This window comes from Littorina saxatilis, linkage group LG12, assembly GCF_037325665.1.
Source record: "Littorina saxatilis isolate snail1 linkage group LG12, US_GU_Lsax_2.0, whole genome shotgun sequence".
NCBI classification, from domain to species: domain Eukaryota; kingdom Metazoa; phylum Mollusca; class Gastropoda; order Littorinimorpha; family Littorinidae; genus Littorina; species Littorina saxatilis.
In genome coordinates, this window is record NC_090256.1 from 54,541,944 (window position 1) to 54,566,060 (window position 24,117).

Sequence of the window (24,117 nt, forward strand, 5' to 3'; positions counted from 1 at the left end):
GGAGTTGCTTACTAGGGGCTGTTCTGAACTGATGATGTAACCTTGCACGTGTAGCTTACATTATTTCGGTAGTATTTGGTTCACTGTAGCTTACTGGTTTCCCATTTGTTTCAGTCATTGAGAGTGTCCTTGGCAAAGAAAAACTCACTCTGGACGACAGCATCCTGACGATCACAACTTACTTCGAATGTCTCGGTACATCCGGTGGTAGTGAAGATCCGGACAACTTCCCTGTGCCCAAAAGCTTCAGCCTGAAAGACGTGGCCAGGGCCAAGTTACTGTTCTTTCAGAAGTGTCCAGCGTTTTGGGAAGAACTCCATCAACTGCTTTCAGAGCTTCACGCAGTTCCAAAGTGTGTGGACGACAAGGTCGTTGTGGACTGCACGCTCACGCCTGAAGTACCCAAAGCACGACATCTGGCCCGCACATGGAAGGCGGAGGCACAGGATGCCGTAATGAAATGTCTAGTGGAGGTGATAGTCCATGAAATATTGGTTCCTCAGGAGACCTGGCCAGTTGTGGAAACGAAGCTTGATGGTGTTGTGTACGGTCTTGCCATCGCTGCCACAAAGCCAGATGACAGAAGTCTGATTGTTGTGGGGAAAGAGCCCTCACTGACACAGCTGTCGGAGGACATCAGAGCTACACTGAAAAAGGAGGAAGCAGAGATTGAGAGGAAGAAGCTGGAGGTCGAAGAAACAGTGACTCTGGAGCCTCATCAGATCCGCCTTCTTGAAGCTATACCTTTCCAGCCATCACAGTCGGATATCTTAGTTAAGACAGATTCTCAGAAATTCGTCATCGTCTTTCAAGGAAATAAGTTTTCTGTAAAAGATGCTCGTCTGCAGATGTATGAACTCCTACAATCTGTCAAGGCAGAGCAATGGAGCAACATATCAAATGCAAAGCAGACCTTGCTTCAAAACAAGCAAGGTGAAAGTTTCATCATGGAAAAACTCAAAGGAAAAGGAGTCGTTGCAGTCTGGGAAATAGCAGCCGACCAAGAACACATTACGTTCTACGCATTCAGCGTTAACAATGTCAAGAAAGCAGTATCCATCGCGGATGCTTCTCTTGTGGAGGATGTCATTTTGTGCAGGGAATCGGCAGACCTTCTCCAAGGCCCTGAATGGAATGACTTTGTAAAGGAACTGACTGACAGGCACGCTGGGGTGCTCATAATCTCTACAAATCCCAAAGACCAGAAGATCAGCATCACTTGCACAGACGACATTCTGCAAAGCGCACAAAAAGAGATACATGATTTCAGGGAGAGAAACACGATTCTCAAGGAAGTTGTTTGCTTTTCAAAAAACCGGCAGAATTTTGTTGTCTCTTTCTGGTCGCTGAAACTGCAAAAGATCATTAAGAAGCTGGCAGAAGAGAAGGTGCAGATCACCTCACATAAGACGAATTTTACAGTGAAAGGCACGCGTCATGGCCTGGAGGAAGTAAGGAAGAAGCTGCAGATACTTGGACAGCAGATTTTTGTTCACAAAGAGACGTACACTACATTGGCCATGGTCAAATACTTTCGCCATCCGGAATGCCAACAAGGACTGGACCTGATCGGCTCCAGCAATAAATGTGTCATTGCTCTTGAGTTCGAGCCTGACAGCCCTTTGCAAGTGAAGGTATGCTTTACATTTATCTGACTGTCTGTATCTTTGTCCGTTTCTGTTTCTGTCTTCTTTGGCCCTGAAATTGACCTACTGACTGTATTTGTAAAGGCCTTATAAATATCCAGACATATACCTTGTAAAACGCTTCGAGCTGCAGAGAATTTAGCTCTATGAAAAATATTCCATTATAATCATTATGTAAAATCAACCAAGTTACTTCCACGCAAGCCCCTGAAGGACCGGCACGGTTGGCCTAGTGGTAAGGCGTCCGGCGCCCCGTGATCGGGAGGTCGTGGGTTTGAACCCCGGCCGGGTCATACCTCTCAATCAATCAATATGAGGCTTATATCGCGCGTATTCCGTGGGTACAGTTCTAAGCGCAGGGATTTTTTTAAATTTTTTTATGCAATTTATATCGCGCACATATTCAAGGCGCAGGGATTTATTTATGCCGTGTGAGATGGAATTTTTTTACACAATACATCACGCATTCACATCGGCCAGCAGATCGCAGCCATTTCGGCGCATATACTACTTTTTACGGCCTATTATTCCAAGTCACACCGGTATTTTGGTGGACATTTTTATCTATGCCTATACAATTTTGCCAGGAAAGACCCTTTTGTCAATCGTGGGATCTTTAACGTGCACACCCCAATGTAGTGTACACGAAGGGACCTCGGTTTTTCGTCTCATCCGAAAGACTAGCACTTGAACCCACCACCTAGGTTAGGAAAGGGGGGAGAAAATTGCTGACGCCCTGACCCGGGTCGAACTCGCAACCTCTCGCTTCCGAGCGCAAGTGACTAAGACTTTAAAATTGGCAATCTAGTGGCTGCTCCGCCTGGCGTCTGGCATTATGGGGTTAGTGCTAGGACTGGTTGGTCCGGTGTCAGAATAATGTGACTGGGTGAGACATGAAGCCTGTGCTGCGACTTCTGTCTTGTGTGTGGCGCACGTTATATGTCAAAGCAGCACCGCCCTGATATGGCCCTTCGTGGTCGGCTGGGCGTTAAGCAAACAAACAAACAAAAAAAGCCCCTGAATTGGCAGTAAGCACAGGTGCAAATACCAACAAATGTCACAACAGGTCGAGGACGAGAAGAAGGTCAAGTTTCCAGACGGGGTCAAGGTCGGCGACATTGCTGACACCAAAGGTCACGGATTTGGCGGTAAGGCTCTCTACCATTCGACTCTTCCACACTGGTCGTCTGCAAACTCCAAGGAGGTAAGTCAACTCAATTCTTGATTCTCATTTATTTTATTGTTTACCTGAAATATATGCTGAATAATGAAGCCACAAAACTTTTGTTTTTTAAGAAAATAAACTGATAAACCCTAAAACGCCATAATATGTTGCATTAGTTTCAGTATACAAGTAGTCACTGCTGAAAGTAGAGATTCAGGTATTCATAGTTGAGTGTTGCAGGGCGTTTTCAACATGCCCTGAACATTGTAACCACGATGAGTGGATAAACCAATTTTCCATTTTGTGGAGCAGATCATTCCAACCTGTTGTACTTAATGTATTTTCCAAATATGGGAAAGCAGCAAACGACAGATAGGGAATACGACTTAACTGCGAAACAATATTTTGTAAAACATTTGTACATTTGAGGGTGAAGGAACTGTTCACTAATACCTGCTTGTTTGACAACTAACTTCCCATACATATTCAAACATCAGTTATTTTGATCTTTCAATTGATTTCGAATGTTCCACCGCTGTTTTGGCTCAGAACCTACGAGAAGTGGTGACCATGTATCTGACCAAGGCTAGCAGTCAGCGCTCCATCTCCATGAACCTCTCGTTCCTGGACACTGGTCAGCTGAGCTACCCCCGTGATGAGACCGCCCGCATCATGCTGGACACTGTGGACACATTCCAGAGGGCCAGTCCATCCACGTCCTTGAGGGATGTCAGGATTGTAGTTAAACACAAGGACACACAGGCATTGCAGGTCAGAGCAGTATTTGTTGTCTGGAAAGGGAAGGTTTTGGGGGTCTTTCCGTGGTCTGTCACTTCTTGTAAACTATTATAACAAATGTGTAATTTAAGATCAACAAAATAATTAAGATTTGCCAGAAAATTGTAGTAATATAGAATGAAGCATTTGAACTCTCTGATTAAGTTGTTATTGGTTGTGAACAGCTGCAGCTAGAACATCACATGCCCAACCAGAATTGCCTGGTCGTCTCTTGGATTTACACGTTTAAGAAGCCCATCTTCACAGTTTTGGTTCTAAGACTCACTTATGTGAATATTTGTTGCGTGGATTGTGGGCAAATATGAGTACATTATATAGTATATATTTAAACAATGTCATGATGTTCAAAATCACTATCGAAGACCGCTTTTGTTTGCTTGCAAAGAGAGTTAATACACTTTTCTGTTGACTCTTTTCCTGAGGTTCACCATTAATATGTGAAACTAATTAACGTTTGTCCATCTTGACAGGAATTTCGACATGTATTGGACGGACGACCTACAGTGCCAGGTGAGAAGACAATTACTTTTCGTATACATGAGTAGGCAGATGATTTGTTGTAATTATCAGTTATTCTCCTCTTCTCCAACCACCCATAAACAACCGAATCTTCCATTTTACCATGGTTTCGTTGTTTTCCTTTTATCTGAAAAAAACCCAACAACAACAACAACAACAACAACAACAACAACAACAATCATTGCATGATATGCCATAGCTGTTTGGGAAATTCCATGACGTCATCTAATTAATATTAATATTGGTCACGTGTGTAAAAACAACGCGGAACTGTCAGCCATCTTAATTGTGACCAGCCTAGCACGTACACTGATGTAACTGAGTGGTTCCAGAAAGATAATAAACCTCACCCCTAACTAAACTAAAGTCTTGTTGTGTTAGTAGTATGAAGTGAAACTACAGCATCCAACACTTGGTGTCAGAAAGTAGAGGAATTCTAGGAACACAGTGACAGTGACAGTGACAATGGCTTTCAAACCACCTGCAAATTTCAACTTCAGAGAACCGGCAAACTGGCCGCACTCGCGTGGCACGTTTCAACGCTTCAGAAGCGCGAGCGAACTCTTTAAAAAAGACGAAGAGGTACAGGTTAGTAGCCTTATCTACAGCATGGGGTCCGATGCAGAAAGGATTTTCGAGTGTTTTGAATTGGCACCCGCTGACGCGAAAAAAATTGATGTGGTGCTAGAGAAATATAACCAATACTTTCTACCACAGAAAAATGTCATCCATGAGAGAGCTACGTTCCACAAACGCAATCAGCGGGAAGATGAAAGCATCGAAGAGTATGTGCGCCAGTTATACGAACTCTCGAAAAACTGTGAGTTTGCCGACAAAGAAAATACGATCAGAGACAGACTAGTGTTGGGCATACGTGATCCGGAGGTATCAGAAAAACTGCAACTCGAAAGCACTTTGACATTACCAAAGGCAGTTCAGATCGCTCGTCAGAATGAACTGATAAAATCGCAGATTCAGGAGCAACGAGGCCAAGGAAAAACGTCTGTTGACTCCGTCAGGGGCAGATCTAGATTTCGGAGTGGAAAGTTCCGACAGCATACGAGGGGCGGTCAAAACAGTTTGACAGGTAAACAAAGACATATGAGGGGCAGTCAAAAAGTTTCAAACGATGCCCAAAGTGCCAGAAATCTGCGAGGTCGCAGTTTTTCACAGTTTTCTCAGCACAGTGATGGTCAAGAGTGTGGGAAATGTGGCAGAGACCATCCTAAAGATGGACAGTGTCCAGCATGCGGACAGCAATGCAGGCGATGTAAGCGCAAAGGACATTTTGCTCGTATGTGCCGCAGCGTTCGTGAGGTTGAGACAGAACATGAAGAGGATGAGTTTTTTGTGGATTCGGTGATTGCTGACAACTCAAAACCTTGGACGACAGTTCTGAAAATCAAAGACATTGATGTCCAGTTCAAGATCGACACAGGAGCAGATCTGACTATCATCAATGAGAAGACTTTTGATCGTTTCAAGAACAAACCAAAGCTGTCAGCTACACGCGTACAGTTGAGCTCTCCAGGAGGAAGACTGAGTACAAAAGGAGAATTCTTCGCAAAGACAAACTTGAAAGGCCAGACATTCAAGTTCAGAGTGATGACACGATCATTTTTGGTCGTACCGAAGAGGAGCATGACAGAAGACTGGATGCAGTTCTCAAGAGGATAGAAGAAAGAGGACTGAAACTGAACAGAGAAAAGTGCAAGTTCAAGAAGACGGAAGTGAAATACTTCGGGCACATCATCAGCGAACACGGAGTTTGTCCAGATCCGGAGAAAGTCAAGGCAATCACAGATATGCAGCCTCCATCATCACTGACAGATCTCATAACGGTATGTGGTATGTTTAACTACCTCAGCAAGTTTGTCCCTGGACTAGCAACAGATCTGAAGCCCATCACAGACTTAATGAAAGCAGATACAGCGTGGGCTTGGAGAGATGAACAGCAGAAGGCATTTGAGGCGGTGAAAAAGAAGATTTCATCGACTTCAGCACTGGAGTTCTACCACCCAGACAGGAAGACAGTAGTGAGTGCCGACAGTAGTAGCTACGGAATGGGAGCCACACTTATGCAGTGGAAAGGTGGTCAGCTAGTACCGATTGCGTACGCATCCAGAACACTCACAGACGCAGAAAGACGTTATGCGCAGATTGAGAAAGAATGCTTGGCGTCAACATGGGCTTGCGAAAAATTTGCAAAGTACCTGATTGGCTTGGACAGTTTTGATCTGCTGACTGACCACAAGCCACTCGTTCCTTTGATGACCTGAAAGGATTTGGATCGTGCACCAGTTAGGTGTCAGAGACTCCTCCTGAGACTGATGCGATTCAATGCGAAAGTGCAGCATGTGCCTGGGAAAAACCTCGTCATAGCAGATGCACTTTCAAGAAGTCCGCTGACAGTCACAAAAGAAGACAAAGACTTGAGTGAGGTTGTGTCGGCGTACGTGGATTTTGTGGAAGAGTCTTGGCCCATCGCCGAGAGTCGCCTCGAGGTCCTGAGAGCAGCAACGGTCCATGACGCTGAACTTCAGCAAGTGATCCAGTATGTCTGCAATGGTTGGCCTTCGTCGGTGTCAGCTAACTTGCAGGCCTACCAGCAAGTACAGGGAGAACTTTCACTCATCAGGGGCTTACTGGTGTGTGGAAAGAGAGTCGTCATCCCAGTGAGTGAACGTCCAGATCTCCTGAAGAAGCTGCATGAATCTCACCAAGGTCTCCACAAATGTCGTGAGAGAGCACAAATGAGTGTGTGGTGGCCAGGTCTCAGCCGAGATTTGAAGACATTCATTGAAAATTGCAGTGAATGCAGACAACATCGACCAAGCCAGCGGAGTGAGCCACTGAAACCAACAGTGCTTCCAGAGCGGCCCTGGCAACAGCTAGGGATGGACCTTCTCTCATTTGAGGGAAAAGACTACATGGTGGTTGTTGACTATTACTCCAGGTGGCTGGAAATTCTTCGTCTGACCAGTACCACATCAGCAGCAGTTATTGCAAAGCTACGATCGATCTTCATGACACATGGGTTCCCAGAAGTTGTGAAATCTGACAACGGTACCCAGTTCCAGAGCAAGGAATTCAGGGATTTCGCCAAAGAGTTTGACTTTCGTACCAGTACGAGCAGTCCAGTTTTCCCTCAGGCAAATGGGGAAGCTGAAAGCGGTGTGAAGATCGCCAAGAAGATTCTGCGACAGTCATCGCCAGATATAGCTCTGCTCAACTACAGAGCTACACCGCACAGCAGTACAAGTGTCAGTCCGTCACAGGCGCTGATGGGCAGGCAGCTGCGTACGCGACTTCCGGTGCTTCTGGAAGTTTTGGTTCCACGACCAGTCAGCGATGCAGACATCCGGCAAGCAGATCAACAGGCGAAAGACAACTACAAGTTCAGCTATGACAAGAGGCACGGAGCTACACCTCTGTCAAAGCTGGTACCAGGTGATCAAGTGCTGGTCAAGACTGACGCTGAAAGCACTTGGAAGAAGAAAGGAACAGTTGTGGCAGCTGATGCTGACAACCGTACTTATCTGATTAACTCACCCTCTACAGGTGTCCTCCGGCGAAACAGAAAACATCTGCAGCAAATCCCATCGCCGCGTCACGACATCATTCCTGTTTCACCAGAACATTCCCCAGCAGCATCAGATTCAAAGGACATCACTTCATCATCTGATTCCAAGGACATCGGAGATTCCAAGGACATCAACAGGCGTGTCACCAGAGCAGTTGGTGGCTACACAGCTGCTAAGCCTCTCCGTTACAGGGAGGAAGAAGTGTGTGCTGCCATTGTGTGATGGCAGAAAAGCAGAGCAAATTGTGGTGAAATTTGTGTGAAGTGCATTGAGCACTTGGTGGTGAAGTTTAGTTAATTCAAGTTTTATAATGCAATAGAACTTCAGGCGGAAGTGAATCAAAGCTTATGTTTTCTTTCTTTCGTTAATCTATCTTTCTTTCTTTCGTAAAGAAAACAAGAGCTTTGGTTATGAATGCGTGAAGTTTTCTCTATAATTTCATTTGTTCAAGTTTAGAGTTTCATTGGAATTGAGCGTTAAAGTTCTATTTAATGCCAAGATGTATTCCTGTTTAATTTCTTTGCTTTTCAGTAGTAAAGGATGAAAGGAGAACTGGGCAAGCATGTGAATGACAGAGAGTGAAAGCATTATATAGAATGATGATTGGATGAGTATGAGAGGAGAGTGAATCTTAAGAAACTTTTCATAATTTTGCAAAAACTTCATTTTAAGCTTGTTTCTAATTAGATGTTTGTTTGTTTGAAAAACAAGACTTTGCAGTGAGCTTTAAGGGACCTGAAAACTGGAAAACTGACTTTGTGAAAGTGTTTCTGTCTGAAAAAGAAATTTGAAAATTACATTGACACTATAACAGAGACATTTAAGAATAATGCATTTTCCTTTTAAGGAGGGAGATGTTTGGGAAATTCCATGACGTCATCTAATTAATATTAATATTGGTCACGTGTGTAAAATCAACGCGGAACTGTCAGCCATCTTGTGACCAGCCTAGCACGTACACTGATGTAACTGAGTGGTTCCAGAAAGATAATAAACCTCACGCCTAACTAAACCAAAGTCTTGTTGTGTTAGTAGTATGAAGTGAAACTACTATGAAGTGTCACTAATGAAAACCTTAATGGCAGACTTACAAGAAAATATCTTATGACAGAACTTCAGTCTTAAGACTGCATTATTTAAGCGTCTTGATTGCCTCGCTTGCGTCTTAATCCCAGCGAGTTTCTTGGAAAATGTTCTCACGTAACTTTAGTATTTGTATGCAGTATTACGTGCGTTGACAGTTTTCAAATCCAACTTCCTTTTATCTCCATGCTGATCATCATATCATCATATTGTTACGTTTCTACTGTATGGCATATTAACTCCTTTGTTCCCATGACTGTTTACCACCAGCCAACATAGATAACAATTTTGTGCAGTGCCAAAAGCGGTTTCATCACCTGTGACAACAAAAGCAGACCTAATCAAAGTTTCCGTCATTGAAGGAGAAATTACTGAGCAAAAGGTAAACATAGAACAGACACAAGCAAGGTGACAAGCCTCTAAAAGACAGTTATGGGCCCAGAACTGACCCACAGAGATAGCTGACATTTCATTTTTCACATAACTTATTTTAATCATATCATGATCATTGCACAGTTAAACGTACTTACCGAGTCAACTATTTTTGTAAAGTATCATATCAGCTGAAGACGAAAGAGAGTAATACACGTTCAGGTCCTTAGAGCCGTTTAAAAATGCTCATTGTTTTTAATGAGTGTAGATAATCACTGTTGAAATAAGTTGAATTTACACTTCATCCAGTCTGATTGTTGTCAAGAATGGTTTCATGTCAACGAATATGGCATATTTCAGTGATAACCCACCTTTTCTATGGAAACTACAAACATTCTCTTTCTGATATGAGTTAGTTCTTGCATGATTTCACATTTGTTTCGTCCAGGTGGACGTGATCGTGAACACAGCCACGTCTGATCTGAACCTCAACATAGGAGCTGTGTCAGCCTCCCTGCTGAAGAAGGCGGGTCAAGCCCTGCAGGACGAGTGTAAGACCAAGTTCCCAGACGGGGTAAAGGTCGGCGACCTTGCTGAAACTAAAGGTCACAACCTTGCGTGTAAAGCTGTGTATCACCTGACTATGCCTGCCTGGTCAAATGCAAACTCCAAAGAGGTGGGATGAATGAATGGCGTCTCAATTTATAAGACATTCGTAGCTGCGTGCACATGCGTGGACATATATATGCTTGTCAAGGTTATATGAATTCGGTGAAAGGTTATAGTTACTTCACTTGCCGGGATAGGTTCTTTTTGTGAAACTCAAATCCAAGGCTTTTTTTTTTGGAGATGATTATCAATATAACTGCTGAAAGGAGGATCACAAGAAGTTCTTTAACACAGATTGTTCAAAGCGGTTGATAAAATCGTCCACACACTCACATTTCAAAAGCTTTGTATTTACGGCTTAACGGAAACCATATTATTTTTATGTTGTTGGTTGAGAACATCCTTAGAAGCAAGGAGTTTTTTGTTGTTGCGTCCTTTATTAGTATATTTAGAAGAGTCTTTGACTGCAATTTCAATGTGAAAACCTAGAACCTTTCGCAATGTGATACCATAAAGTATCAACGACGTGACTTAAAAACAACTAATGATGTAATCTATCAGAATCTTTACAATTAATCGCTTGCATATATTTTTCTATGCATGCTGCTTTCAGAACCTGCAAGAAGTGGTGAGCAAGTGTCTGACGAAGGCCAGCAGTCAGGGCCACACCTCCCTTGTCTTCCCGGCCCTGGGCACTGGTCAGCTGAGCTACCCCCGTGATGAGACCGCCCGCATCATGCTGGACACTGTGGACACGTTCCAGAGGGCCAGTCCATCCACGTCCTTGAGGGATGTCAGGATTGTGGTCTATCAGAAGGACACACAGACAGTCGAGGTAAAGGAAAACGAGCTGGAAAGAGATTAACATGTTTCAGACTAAACATAACACAAAAAGTATTTAAAATATGACATTAAACAGACTTTTCAAAGGTCTTTCATTTGAAGATGATGAACAATCATTTAAGCTGCAATCTTGGTTTATCACGCACACAGATGAAACTCTCATCCTTAAATGCGCACACAATCTGAAAAGAAAATCTGCCAATATGGCGAACTATAATTCTGTATAATCCTACTTCATCAAATCCTTCTTTAAAAAAAGAGTGAAAGTTGACAAGGCCTGTTTTTAATGATATAGCTTAATTCTCAATATTAATGTCCGTATGTTCTCAGTTAGGTTGACCTTTTTGTTTCAGACGTTCCGCCAAATCCAAGGCCAACACATCCCAACATCAGGTGGGTCCAATATGTGGAGAAAATAGTTTACGCTTAGTCTGTCATGTATTAGTTCTTGAATAAGGACAGTGAATTTTCGTTGAAAGGACGTTTTTGCTGTATTAACGTGATAACCAAATCTGCAATGTTTGAAGGAAGGATTTGCATAGTAGACTACCTCAAAGAAAGTATTTTATGATAATCGTTGATGTTGCTTGAAGTGTCTGAATGGCAAACTGTCAGTGCCTCTGAGACAACAGTGTACTTAATGTGTTATAGGGATTCACAATTTAGCTTTGTGATCGAATAATGTGTTTCTTTTTTTTTCTCTTTTTTTTTCAAGTTTCAGGCCAAAGTCTTAGTTTCGTTGCTTCGGCCTCTGCACCAGGCTTGATCAACGTTTCAATTGTGGAAGGAGAGATTGCAGATCAAAAGGTGGGTGCCTTTTTAAGATGTTTACTGAATGACTTCACATTCATCAAATCTTTTTTAACTATGAAAACAAGTACAAAACTGTTAACATGAATTATCTAAAAAAAACAATTTGATTATAAGACACATCTAGAGGCTGTGACTGATGTGAACGGTTTTTGTATGTAACAATGATCATGTAATACATAACAGTAGTATACATTTCGTTTTAATGTATACATTTTGTTTAAATGTATTGATATGCACGGCACCATTCAAAATAAGGGAGACTTTTTTGTGCACACTTTGATGAACGAAAATCAGTTTAAATTAGGAACAAGAGTTGTCGAATCACATGGCAAGAAGAGGATTTCATTCCTCAAGTGCTATATGGTGTGTGTAGTTTGTTTTTGACATTTTGTGTTTTTTCGGGTTTGTTTTTCACACGCTTGCTTTGTGGCTTCATTGCTACTGATCAAAGTATTAACTTTTCATAAATCTGTGCACATGCAGTAATTGTAAATAACGTGTCTTCTGAGTTGAATTCTTGCAAACTTCTGTGCTAGGAAATTGTACATTCAGAAGCTTTGACATTGCCAAACTAATACAAATTCAATGCATCTGCTTTTTTCATGTTTCTCAACATTCTGTGCTCTAACTCATCGTTTTGTGAGAACAACCCCCCCCCCCCCCCCCCCAATATACGTCTTTTCTCATGTATTGTCACATATTTAATCTCTCTTAAGGTGGACGTTCTGGTGAATACCGCAACCCCTGGTATGAACCTCCAGTCTGGAGCTGTGTCAGCCTCCCTGCTGAAGAAGGCGGGCCAAGCCCTGCAGGACGAGTGTAAGACCAAGTTCACAGACGGGGTCAAGGTCGGCGAAATTGCTGACACCAAAGGTCACGGGCTTGGGTGCAAAACTGTCTATCATCTCACATTGCCTGGTTGGAAATCTGCAAATTCAAAACAGGTATGTTCGGGTGGTAGAAATAAAGCCAGACACATTGATATTAATGCAATTCAGTATCCTACACTACACTGTTTCTCAATGCTTACGTCTTACGCCGATCGTGAGGTTAAATCTTCCATTCTTGCTATCCGTTCCACGAATACAGCCTGTCTGTATTGGTATCTTTAAAACTAAGGGTTTGCTTCGTTCTATTTTCTGCTCGAATTACTTTCAGAACCTGCAAGAAGTGGTGAGCAAGTGTCTGACGAAGGCCAGCAGTCAGGGCCACACCTCCCTTGTCTTCCCGGCCCTGGGCACTGGTCAGCTGAACTACCCCCGTGATGAGACCGCCCGCATCATGCTGGACACTGTAGACACGTTCCAGAGGGCCAGTCCATCCACGTCCTTGAGGGATGTCAGGATTGTGGTCTATCAGAAAGACACAGAAACATTAAAGGTGAGAATGCCAAGAGATACATTTTAATGTAAAGAAAACAACACCTCGAGTATTTCAAAAGAAAGGAAACTTTATCCTCAGACTGATCTTTGTTGATGTTAAATTATTGAACTTTTTACAGGCTTAACATTTTGTGACAGAGAGGTGTTCTGTTCTGTTGCGTTTAGCGTGTGTACGGTTTGAAGCATGTTGTATCTTTATAGCTTTTTATATTTTGTTGCAGATATTCCATCAAATTCATGGCAAGCATTCGTCGACAGGTCAGTCTCGTGAAAGGATGTTGAGGTTGTTACTACAAGTATATACATACTTGAAAAACATTAACCGGCAAGGAAAATCAAACGCGAACAATATGTTTGGGTTTAAGGGGTGTTCAGCTAAATATAAATCACTCAAAGTTGTCATGTATCGGGCGGGGATGTAGCTCAGGCGCGCTACTGTCAGCGTGAGTTCGTCCCCACGTTCGGCGAGAGATTTATTTCTCAGAGTCAACTTTGTGTGCAGACTCTCCTCGGTGTCCGAACATCCCCGTGTGTACACGCAAGCACAAGACCAAGTGCGCACGAAAAAGAACCTGTAATCCATGTCAGAGTTCGGTGGGTTATAGAAACACGAAAATACCCAGCATGCTTCCTCCAAAAACGGGGTATGGCTGCCAAAATGGCGGGGTAAAAAACGGTCGTACACGTAAAATTCCACTCGTGTAAAAAACACGAGTGTACGTGGGAGTTTCAGCCCACGAACGCAGAAGAAGAAGAAGCAGTCATGTACATTTTGTCAAATTATGGTTTCCTTTCGTTAAATACAAGTAAATACCCAGTTTAGAGGTTTCCAGACCGCTTGTGAGAACAGTTTATGATTATATTCCATCGAAAAACATGACTTCCGTGAGGGCAGGTTTCATTTAAACAAAGTGTATTCTAACCACAATTAGAAAGGAACAGTTAAGTACAAATTGCAGTCGGTTGTATGACGTTGAAATGCCATTTTTTATGCAGATTCGTGTGTCATCCAAAGAGTTAAGTAAAGCAACTGCAGTTTAATTCTTTTCCAACACATTAAAATCTTTGAATGTGAGTTGATATCCTCCTGAATTAAATTACTCATGCTTGTATTGACTATAGGCTTTTCCAGATAAATCGACTATAAGTCCTCTTTGGATGTATTCAAAAACAAATGTAACCAACCTTTTCTGTTACTCAGAAATTGCTTACCTTTCTGTCTCAGGACAAAGTCTCAGCTCAGCTTCTGCTGCTTCGATCACGACGGTAGATGTGATCAATGTTTCTGTGGTAGAGGGAGAGATTGCGCAGCAAAAGGTAAAAGTGCTTGTTAATTATAACAATAACTGTAATAGACCTGGAAGGTCTGCGTAAGAATAATCTGTAAGGAAAAATGGAATCGTAAAAGATAAATGCTTTTCGAGTTGTCCTAGTAACTCTTAGAGAAAAGACAACTTCCTAAAGGCTCTTGTTTTTATTTGATAATTTTTATAAAGCACCATGCACACATACACTTATGAAAAGGCAATGGAAACAGCATTACACGTGTACTTTAATGAAACAACAAACGCATAATTCTTGAAAAGGATGAAGATAAAAGCAGGAAGGCCAGGTGATGGCGTGGTTGTTCTGATGGTGGTGGGAGGGCTTGCGTCAAAGAGACAAAGAAAAAAAGTATACTTATTTTTGCTTTTAATGAGATATTTGAACGGCTGCATCTGATGTAAATAAAATCTAGAATGTCGTGGAAGTTACCATTTCAGTTTTGGTTTAGTTTTCTTATATTTATAATACAAAAAAACCCTGTTATTCTCTGCTAAGGCGGACGTGATCGTGAACACCGCCACCCCTGATCTAAACCTCAAGTCTGGAGCTGTGTCAGCCTCCCTGCTGAACAAGGCGGGACAAGCCCTGCAGGACGAGTGTAAGACCAAGTTCACAGCAGGGGTCAAGGTCGGTGACATTGGTGACACCAAAGGTCACGGACTTGCGTGCAAGGCTGTTTATCACCTGACTCTTCCCAACTGGTCGTCTGCTAACTCGGAGAAGGTAAGCTGGTGGTAGGGCAGGGGAGCGGTGTGTGCCCACTTGTGTGTGCTTTTGTCTGTTTCTGATGGAATGTGCGGTGTTCTGTCGTGGACAGTGGTTGCTATAACTGCTACACGAACCTGGCCAGGGATGCTAAAAGTCAAAATGTTAAACTGGTAGATTATTGACACAAAAAAGGTCGTCAGCCCACTAGAATGTTTACTACCTACTAAAGCAATACGTTAACAAAGAGCAGAGGTACCAAAACCAAATTTGAATTAACATTAACAGAAGTTTTCCTTAGTTTGCATCTGTTATTGAACAGCTATACCCAAAATAACCATTTTAATACGGAGAAAGGGCGTACTGTCTGTCACACGAGTACATAGATGGCTTCAAGTTCATGTAGTTCGTGACATTTTTCGATAGACGATATTCGGAAATAACTCTGTCGGGTTTGTATGGGCTGTGAAAGAATGAATACTTTTGCTTTTACTGAGGTATTTTCCCCAGGTAACATAATAGGTAGGTCACTAGCGAGGAGTGTGTTTGAAACACGTGGACAAGTCGTATGTATGTGCCATAATAAAAGTCTCACTAAAAGCAAGAGTATTCACTCTTTCACAACCCATACACATCCGACTGAGTTATTTCCGGAGTTCGTATATGGCTTCAGGCGAGCGGACCATCTTTTTCAGAACCTCTGCAGGATTTGTCATTGCTTTACTGGCCATACTGGATGCACGTTGTTTGTGTTATTGTTCTCTAGAACTTGCGAGAAGTGGTGAGCAAGTGTCTGACGAAGGCCAGCAGTCAGGGCCACACCTCCCTTGTCTTCCCGGCCCTGGGCACTGGTCAGCTGAACTACCCCCGTGATGAGACCGCCCGCATCATGCTGGACACTGTGGACACGTTCCAGAAGACCAGTCCATCCACGTCCTTGAGGGATGTCAGGATAGTGGTCTATCACAAGGACACACAGACCGTGCAGGTACGGCCTTGTACTATTTGTTCAATTAGTCATACCCTTTCTATGGTTCCGCGCCTATATAAGACTTTTCAGTATGCTTGTGAACTCTGAGACCTCGCGATGAAAGAGTTCTGGAGAGCTTGTAACAATAAAGGTTTCATCACAAAGTATAAGGGGTTTCCAAAACCTGGCTATGATAGAATATTAGTTAGGTCTAATTATTAAGCCATGGATATATTTTGTTGCACACCGAGGTCGTACCACGTACATATTTGCATTCAACAACAGTATGAGTACTTTGTTGTATGTCGTTTTGATGCTTCATTGTGTTTTACTGATGTGCCACCAGGAATTCAGAAATGTCCACGACGAACGCAAACGCGTGATGCCTCAGATTCAGAGATTGTCAGAACTGAACGCGAGCAGTCGTCAGGACAGACAGTTTGGCCAAAAAATGTATTGCCTACCCTGTAAGTTTACGAGCAAACAATCAACAAACAAACAAACAAACAAAGAAACCAATAAACATTTACTAACTGGCTTTGGAGCACGTTGTCACACTATGGATATTGGTTTTAGACTTTAATCTGAAACTTGTTTTAAATTTTCGTTTTATCTAGTTGCTTCAAAGCGATAATGTAGCGAAAAATGTGATTGGTCTCAAGAATGTTAAAGTACAAAATACATAAGCCTACTAGTTTAGTATCTGATTGATAATTTGGATGCAATGGTTTGTATTCGTTGTTATTTTACATAGGTCTAAGGTTTTGCTATTTATTCAATCTTTTAAGACACATGTTGATCCTCATGATAGGCTTTACAGTTTTGTAGAATGGACCCAATGAGTAGCAAATGAAGGAAGGAATCTTTTATTTGAAATGGTTTCTCGCAGCGTTGAGCAGCGATTCATTAATCATAGAAAGATTGACAATTCTGTATAGTTTCGGGAAAAAGCTGTTTGCCTAAACATAGTTGGGAGAAGTCGACTTCGCGAAGTCCACTTCAAGAATCTGGCTGCACGATGCTTTGGCACTGAACTTTTGGTAGAAAGAGAGTGCGAAGTCATCCCGAAGTCGACTTTGGGCTATAATTAACGACCACCATAGCCAAGAAATGCATGAAGCTTACGTTAAAGGCCCAGTCTGCCTCAAATGGTTTACAGAACGATTTAAATCTTCTCACGAAAAAAGCAGTTCTAACCTTATGTAACACACTTACAATAGCATTTAACAGCATTAAATGACACAGTTCGTTTGAATGGCTATATTTAGCGTGCGTAAACCACACACCAGATTTCGTGGTTTATTTTACCCTTGTAATCGTGGACCCGTGGCACACACTGTCCTTTTTTTCCACAATTTCTTCGTCAGTTTGTGATTTTAATGCGACTTGCTGTATCTGCAATAACACGTAATTGTGTAACTCTGAATCTAAAATGCAACAAACGACTGCGTGTCACACGAACTTATCCTTATCGGCGGCGGTTAGCTTCAAAGACGCAAGCGATATGCGGGAAGTTTGTCTGCTTGCCTTGGTGAAACACGATCATTGCGTGACTTGCTTCCGGCCTCCCGTTTAAAAAAAAAAATTAAAAACCTCGAGTTGTACTGATCTCGTCTTGATGAAAAAAGAAATCTTTTATGATTTAAGAATGTTTGTGTTACAAGCTGTCAATTTATTATTTTGATTTTAAAAGTTAGTCCTAGCGCCAAAACGAGGCGTCCGATTGTGGTACAGACAATCCGGCTGGCCACGCAAAAATAAATTCTTTGAGAAATGCTCGCTCTTTACGGAGGGCACCAAGGATGTTCTCAAGCGGTGAATGTTTAAACGAAAAGGTGTTTGTATTGTGTGTAAAAGCCTGACAGTGTCTGTGACCAGAAACGGATGGTTTTCCGGGACATATTTTTCTCCAAAACAAACGTACCTTTTTGAATTTCTTGTGCTTTTTCCCAGTGAAATCAGCGGTTCGCAAAGGCCCAGCAAGTGCTCAGTTCTGCATTGATGGCTTGAGCGTGCACCTGAGGCAAGGAGACATACTGGACGAAGACGCAGACATCCTTGTCAACATGTGTCTCGACCTGGCTAAAGGTGCAGTCCCTACCTTGTTTTCTCTGGCATCTTTTACACGATACACAAATAATACACGTGTAAGAATCGTCACTCTTAAGATTTCTGCATAACGTTTTCACAAATAATTTGGTTAAAACAGAATCTTATTGAAAATAACTAAAATGAAACAAATATTTACACGTAATTAGGACACGATCTCAAGCAGACGCTTCTATTACGCAACTAATTTGAATCAAAGTTACTTCTAACTACCTATAACGAACATCACCAATACTTACCTAATCTATCCTATATGGTACCTGCGTTCTGATTACTTGTTTGATTGCAGGTTCTGTTGGAAGTGCTTTGGCAGCAAGATGTGGGAAACCTTTGGAAGAAGCAATCAAAGCGAAAGGTTGTTCCACAAATGTTTGTTCAGACTTTGCTACTAGTGCTGTCCGTTCGAGTAACAATATTTGAAGTTCCGATGGCTCGGGGGTTGAGTAAACCACGAGAACTGGTGTGTGGTTTACACGTGCTAAATAGCCATTCAAGTGATCTGTACCTGTCATTTAATGTTGTTGAATGCCATTGCGAGTGGGTTTCACCATCTTAGTATTGCTGTTTCATCGTTCTGTAAGCCCACTTTAAGGCGGAGTTAGCCTTTTTTGTCAGAAGTTTTGTGTTGGTATCCGATAATACTACAGTATAATGTATTTGATAATTGTATATGTCCTATAAAAATTATGTCCTTTTATAGTCTTTTTTCGAATTCATCACAGCGAGCGAGCTGAAGGGGGGAGGGGTGGCTGTCACACCAGCGTTCCAGTTAAAGTGTCGGTCCCTGCTACACGTCAACCTAGACAAGTCCCTGGGAGACCTGACCGGGGCTATCACACGCTTCTTGGACACGGCGGAGTCCTGTGACGCGAAGTCTATTGCACTGCCAGACATCGGCACAGGTTCTGCTTTGCTCTCTCTCTCTTTTTTACATTTTGTTAAGTTTTGACGAAATGTTTACACATAGAGACGGGGAATCGAGACGACGGTCGTGGTGTATGTGTGAATGTGTGTGTATGTGTGTGTGTGTGTGTGTGTGTGTGTGTGTGTGTGTGTGTGTGTGTGTGTGTGTGTGTGTGTGTGTGTGTGTGTGTGTGTGTGTGACCTGCCCCGAGTGTGTGTGTGTGTAGATCGGTTCCGAGAAAACTAATGGACAGATCTTCATGAAACTTCACATGAGAGTTCCTGGGTATAATATCCCCAGATCATTTGTTCTTTTATGTAAATGTCTTCGATGACGTCATATCCGGCATTTAGTGGAACTTGAGGCGGCACTGTCACGCCCTCATTTTTCAACCAAATTGGTTGAAAGTTTGGTCAAGTAATCTTCGACGAAGCCCGGACTTTGGTATTGCATTTCAGCTTGGAGGCTGAAAAATTAGTTGATGAGTTTGCTCATTAAAGTTGTCATTAAAATCAAATTTTCGCAAAGAGATTCAAAATTGATTGCATCATATTCCGCATCAAATTCTGAATCAGAAAATATATACATAGGTCATGTTTACTCTTAAGATGTGATCACAATTAACGAAAATAGGTTAATTAGTACCACGATTACATTTTAAGAAATCGACCCGAAAACGATTTCATCTTATCCTTTATCATTTCCTGATTCCAAAAACATATGTATTTGATATGTTGTATTTAAAACAAGCTCAGAAAATTCAAACGAATACAGAAAAGCGCGTTTTCCTCCTTAGCGCAATACGCTACCGCACTATTCTGGCTTGCCAATTTCACTTCATTTTGCACAAGAAAAGTGAGCGATTTTCTTCTCGCGGGCCGGGGATTGTCATTGACTAACGTTACCTGTCTTGTCTTGGTGACAAAATGCGGTGCGTTCGGTTTCATTCTGTGAGTTCGACAACTTGACTAAATGTAGTAATTTCGCCTTACGCGACTTGTTTGTTTTGTTGTTTAAATGAATTTACGTGTATGATATTGATAAGAGTAGTCCCTCTCTGGGCGATGCTGGTTGAAAAAAAGCTCGTTTGAATTACTTATGCTACAACCCTCGTAAAAAAATTTGATCTCTCTCTCTCTCTCTCTTGATTACTAAATTTCTCTCGTAATTACTTGGTGATATAATGTTTTTTTGTAGTTCATCAGTAAAGGCCACTTTTGAAATGTCCACCTGATACTTTATGATAGTGTTATGCAATATTGAAGTTTTGTTTATAACTTAAACTATTTGATTAATTGCTAATGGTTGTTATTAAATGAGTTAGTTGTTACCGTTGTTCCCTCACGGGCGATGGCTGATTGAAAAAAGCAGCATGCAATTCTCTCTCTCTCTCTCTCTCTCTCTCTCTCTCTCTCTCTCTCTCTCTCTCTCTCTCTCTCTCTCTCTCTCTCTCTCTCTCTCTCTCTCTGTCCCGGTGTCTGGTTTGCTAGCTAGCCCAGTACCTTCCAGAACGCCCAATATCGCCCGCTAGAGAATACCGCTATACATCATTTCTTTCCCATTTTCTTCACCTTCTTTCACTTTCGCTTTCATATTACGTGTCATACAAAATCTGTGCATATCTGATTCTGTTTCAACCCGCTTCGTGCGAGGTTTTCGTATTTAAAGTTTTAGAAAAATCGTTATGGTCGCTTTGCTTGAAATTTACGGATTTACTTTTCATGTCTTGGAAACTGCATTGGAGCAGTCTGCGGGAGGCAACAGTTAACTCTCTCTGTCTGTATCTCTGTGTCTCTGGCCGGTTACCGATTTCGTTTCCGATATTTTCACACTGCTGCCCGTAAAACACCGGAACTTACCGCTTAATATTATTCATGGCATTCCTGGATTTGAGATCAATTCTTAATAGACCATAGTGTTACCCCTGGTTTGTCAAGTTCTGGATGTCTGTGCATTGGTGGTATGCAGAGACTATTACACACAACATACACAAGTTTTTGGAAGTAAACATTACGCCGGTGCTTACATGAGCAGAAAATAAAATGTCCAACACCCTCTTAATTTTGGAGGGTTTGCTCATTATTTTGCAGAGATGAAGTTTGAAATGAATGACGTGGCAAACGCTTTCCTGAAAGCGGTGAGCAAGTTCCAGAAAGAGAAACCAGCAAGTGTTCAGGAACTCCGATGCATTTTCAGCAACACAACCAAGATGCAAGAATTCACCGACGCTTTGCAATCGGAGGCGGACAGAATTAAGAAAGAGGCCGAAAATGCGCAGCCTGCCACACCGACTGCAGCCAGGTCTATACTTTGGAAAGGTAATCATTTACTTACTTTGCCGGGAAAATATTGATGACATATTTTAATAACATGGTTTATTCCATACTATAAACTAAAAACTATCTAAGGGAATTCTATCGGTCACATTGTCTGGACATTTTCACTTGTAGTAAAGTCTAGAGGACATTTGCTGATCCTTAATTTAGACTTATCATCCTCTTCAATGACTTACTCAAAATAACTCAAGTTATTCCGAATAATTAAGTCATTGAATATGCGGTCCGTTTACCGAATTTTGACATAATTCAAATTGCAAATAAATATTAACCGCTAAAAAAATCTTTTTTCGCATCAGTTCTTGGGAGAGGAAAAACGCCCCAAGCCAGAAGTACAGTGGCACCAGTTCTGGAGGTCGTGAGACCTGTGACAGAAGACGTTCAACCAGGCTCACCGCCTCTCCCAACACTTCCGTCTGCTCTCTCTGCAGACGTGTATGTGTACGCTGTGAGTAAGCCAGATGCCACTGGTGCACTGAAGGCACTGGAAGACTTCGTTAAGGACAAGTTCCCGCTGGTTGTTTTGGAAGAAGAGGCAGTGAAGCAGATGGAAAAGTCCGTGGTAAGAACTTTCGTTTATGCTTCTTTTCTAGTGTGTAAGTCCCTGGCCCCGTACGTGTTGTTTATGACTTTGATCAGCTGAAGAGTACAAGGAACAACTGTTATTAGGCTGGGCGTTGATCACGGAGAATTGACGCGTTCATATTAGACATTATAGACCATTCTAGTTTAAAGCCGATGAAACAATGAATTGTGTATGATGAGACTGCATTTGACTGACTTGTCACATTCAAAATGATTCAATGGTGTGACGGTGAATCAGTCTGATGACTTATTTATTCTTATTGAGCATGGTCTTAACCTGCAAATATTTAAATGCGGTGATCAGGAATGCCATGTTGTCCTGCTTGTTGCTTTGTCACGAGAGAGAGAGAGAGAGAGAGAGAGAGAAGTAGAGAGAGAGAGAGAGAGAGAGAGAGAGAGAGAGAGAGTGAGGAGAGAGAGAGAGAGTGAGAGAGAGAGGAGAGAGAGAGAGAGAGAGAGAGAGGGTGTGTGAGAGAGACTGAGAATGAGAGAGAGAGTGTGTGTGTGAGAGAGAGAGAGAGAGAGAGAGAGAGAGAGAGAGAGAGTAGATGCTGCTGTTGCTGCTGCTGATGACAAAACTTTATTTAACAAGGACAGGGGTTAAACACAGAGAGAGAGAGAGAGAGAGAGAGAGAGAGAGAGAGAATAAGAGCGAGAGAGACAGAGAGCGAGAGAGAAAGAAAGAGATAGAGAGAGTTGATGCTGCTATTGCTGCTGCTGATGACATAACTTTATTTAACAAGGACAGGGGTTAAACAGAGAGAGAGAGAGGAGAGAGAGAGAGAGAGAGAGAATGAGAGCGAGAGAGAGGGAGAGAGAGGAGAGAGAGAGGGGAGAGAGAGAGAGAGGGACACAAAGAGAAAGAGAGAAGTGCAGATAGAGAGAGAATGAGAGAGAGAGAGAGGGGGGGGGGGGGCGGAAAGACAAAAACAGATAGAGAGAAGCTCAATGAAAGAGAGGTAGAGCTGCAAGGTTGATCGAGAGAGAGAGAGAGAGAGAGAGAGAGAGGAGAGAGAGAGATAGAGAGAGAGAGAAGAGAGAGAGCGAGAGAGAGAGGAGAGAGAGAGAGAGAGAGAGAGAGGAGAGAGAGAGAGAGAGAAAAAGATAGGAGAAATAGCCAGACAGACAGACATACAGACTAGCAGACAGACAGTGTTTCACACGCACAACCTCAATTAGCCAGTCCGTTTCAATTGGTCTTCAGCTGGACAAACTAATACAGGCTGGAGCCGCACACGACGTTGAGGTGACTGTCAAGCAGACAGCTGGCCAGCTCGAGCTCCACGGACACAGCAAGAACATTATCAAGACCCAGGTAGACATCAAGGACATCATCAGCGGTGTGGAACGCAGGCGTCACGAAGAGCGGGCTGAGGACCTGATATGCAAGATGGTTCAGTGGAGTTACTTAGAGGTACATGTTGTACAGTTTAACCCGCTTAAAAGCAAAATTGCTAAAGAAATATACCATTTAAAAAATGGTTCATCCGCTTCCTGTTAAACAGTACTAACCAGTGGATTCATCCGCTTAAATTAAATCAAACTCGTTGTCTATGAAATAATACTAAACATGGGTTTTTCCGCTCAAGGCGAACTCGCTTTTGGTGACATAGAACTTTACAGTTTTTCACCTGTCTAAAGCAAACTCGCTTTCGGGAAGTAGTACTAAACAGTGGTTCATCCGCTTAAAGCAAACTTGCTTAAGGTGAAATGGTGCTTATAAGCAGTGGCTTATAGACTGCATATGCAATCCCTTTGATTTTCCAAGAGTTTCCACCAACTGAAACTAAGGGGCTGCACATGTATTTTGATTTTCCGCTGCGGGGTAACTTGCGCGTTGACCGAAAGGCATAATTTGAAAGAAAAGGCTCATTGATCATGAACAAAATTGGCGTTTGTAGGTTGATCTAGTATGGGAGTCGTCTGTTTTGGTGGTTATTAGGTGTGTGTGTGTGTGTGTGTGTGTGTGTGATCTATCAATCCTTCCAGCTGTGCTGAAGAGCGTTTGAACATCCCTTCAGATTAATGTGTGTGGTTAGTTTTGGTATTTTGAACAAATGTGCATTTATTTTAGTCCTATTTTTTCATATCTGTTTTTGTTTGCTAACGGTATTACACCAGTTTTAAAGCTGATTTTATTCAACAAACCATGTACTTTAGTGTCAGTGCAGTTCAGTTCTCTCTCTGTGTCCCATGTGATAACGACAGCTTGTAGGCTTACTCCTCAATAATTATAACAAAAGGTGTCACATGTGACGATGACAGGCTATTCTTCTCAGTAAAAGTTTTTCTCTTTGTTGAATGTGACAGCAACAAGCTATACTCCTCAGAAGCATTTTTTTAAAAATTGTTCTCTCTCTCTCTCTCT

At 42.3% G+C, this 24,117-nt stretch overlaps 1 protein-coding gene across 1 annotated transcript in view; it reads left to right on the plus strand.

Moving 5' to 3' along the window:
* The window catches only part of LOC138982255 (uncharacterized), a gene marked incomplete in the record, with an annotated part of 48,353 nt that overhangs the window by 8,081 nt on the left and 16,155 nt on the right, over nt 1-24,117 (plus strand). The window contains 15 exon segments of the mRNA XM_070355491.1: nt 115-1,634; nt 2,713-2,850; nt 3,361-3,582; nt 4,080-4,119; nt 9,092-9,177; nt 9,616-9,843; nt 10,390-10,611; nt 10,973-11,012; nt 11,335-11,426; nt 12,149-12,376; nt 12,591-12,812; nt 13,036-13,072; nt 14,040-14,131; nt 14,636-14,863; nt 15,612-15,811. Of these exon segments, the coding sequence (XP_070211592.1) occupies nt 115-1,634; nt 2,713-2,850; nt 3,361-3,582; nt 4,080-4,119; nt 9,092-9,177; nt 9,616-9,843; nt 10,390-10,611; nt 10,973-11,012; nt 11,335-11,426; nt 12,149-12,376; nt 12,591-12,812; nt 13,036-13,072; nt 14,040-14,131; nt 14,636-14,863; nt 15,612-15,811 (3,595 nt within the window).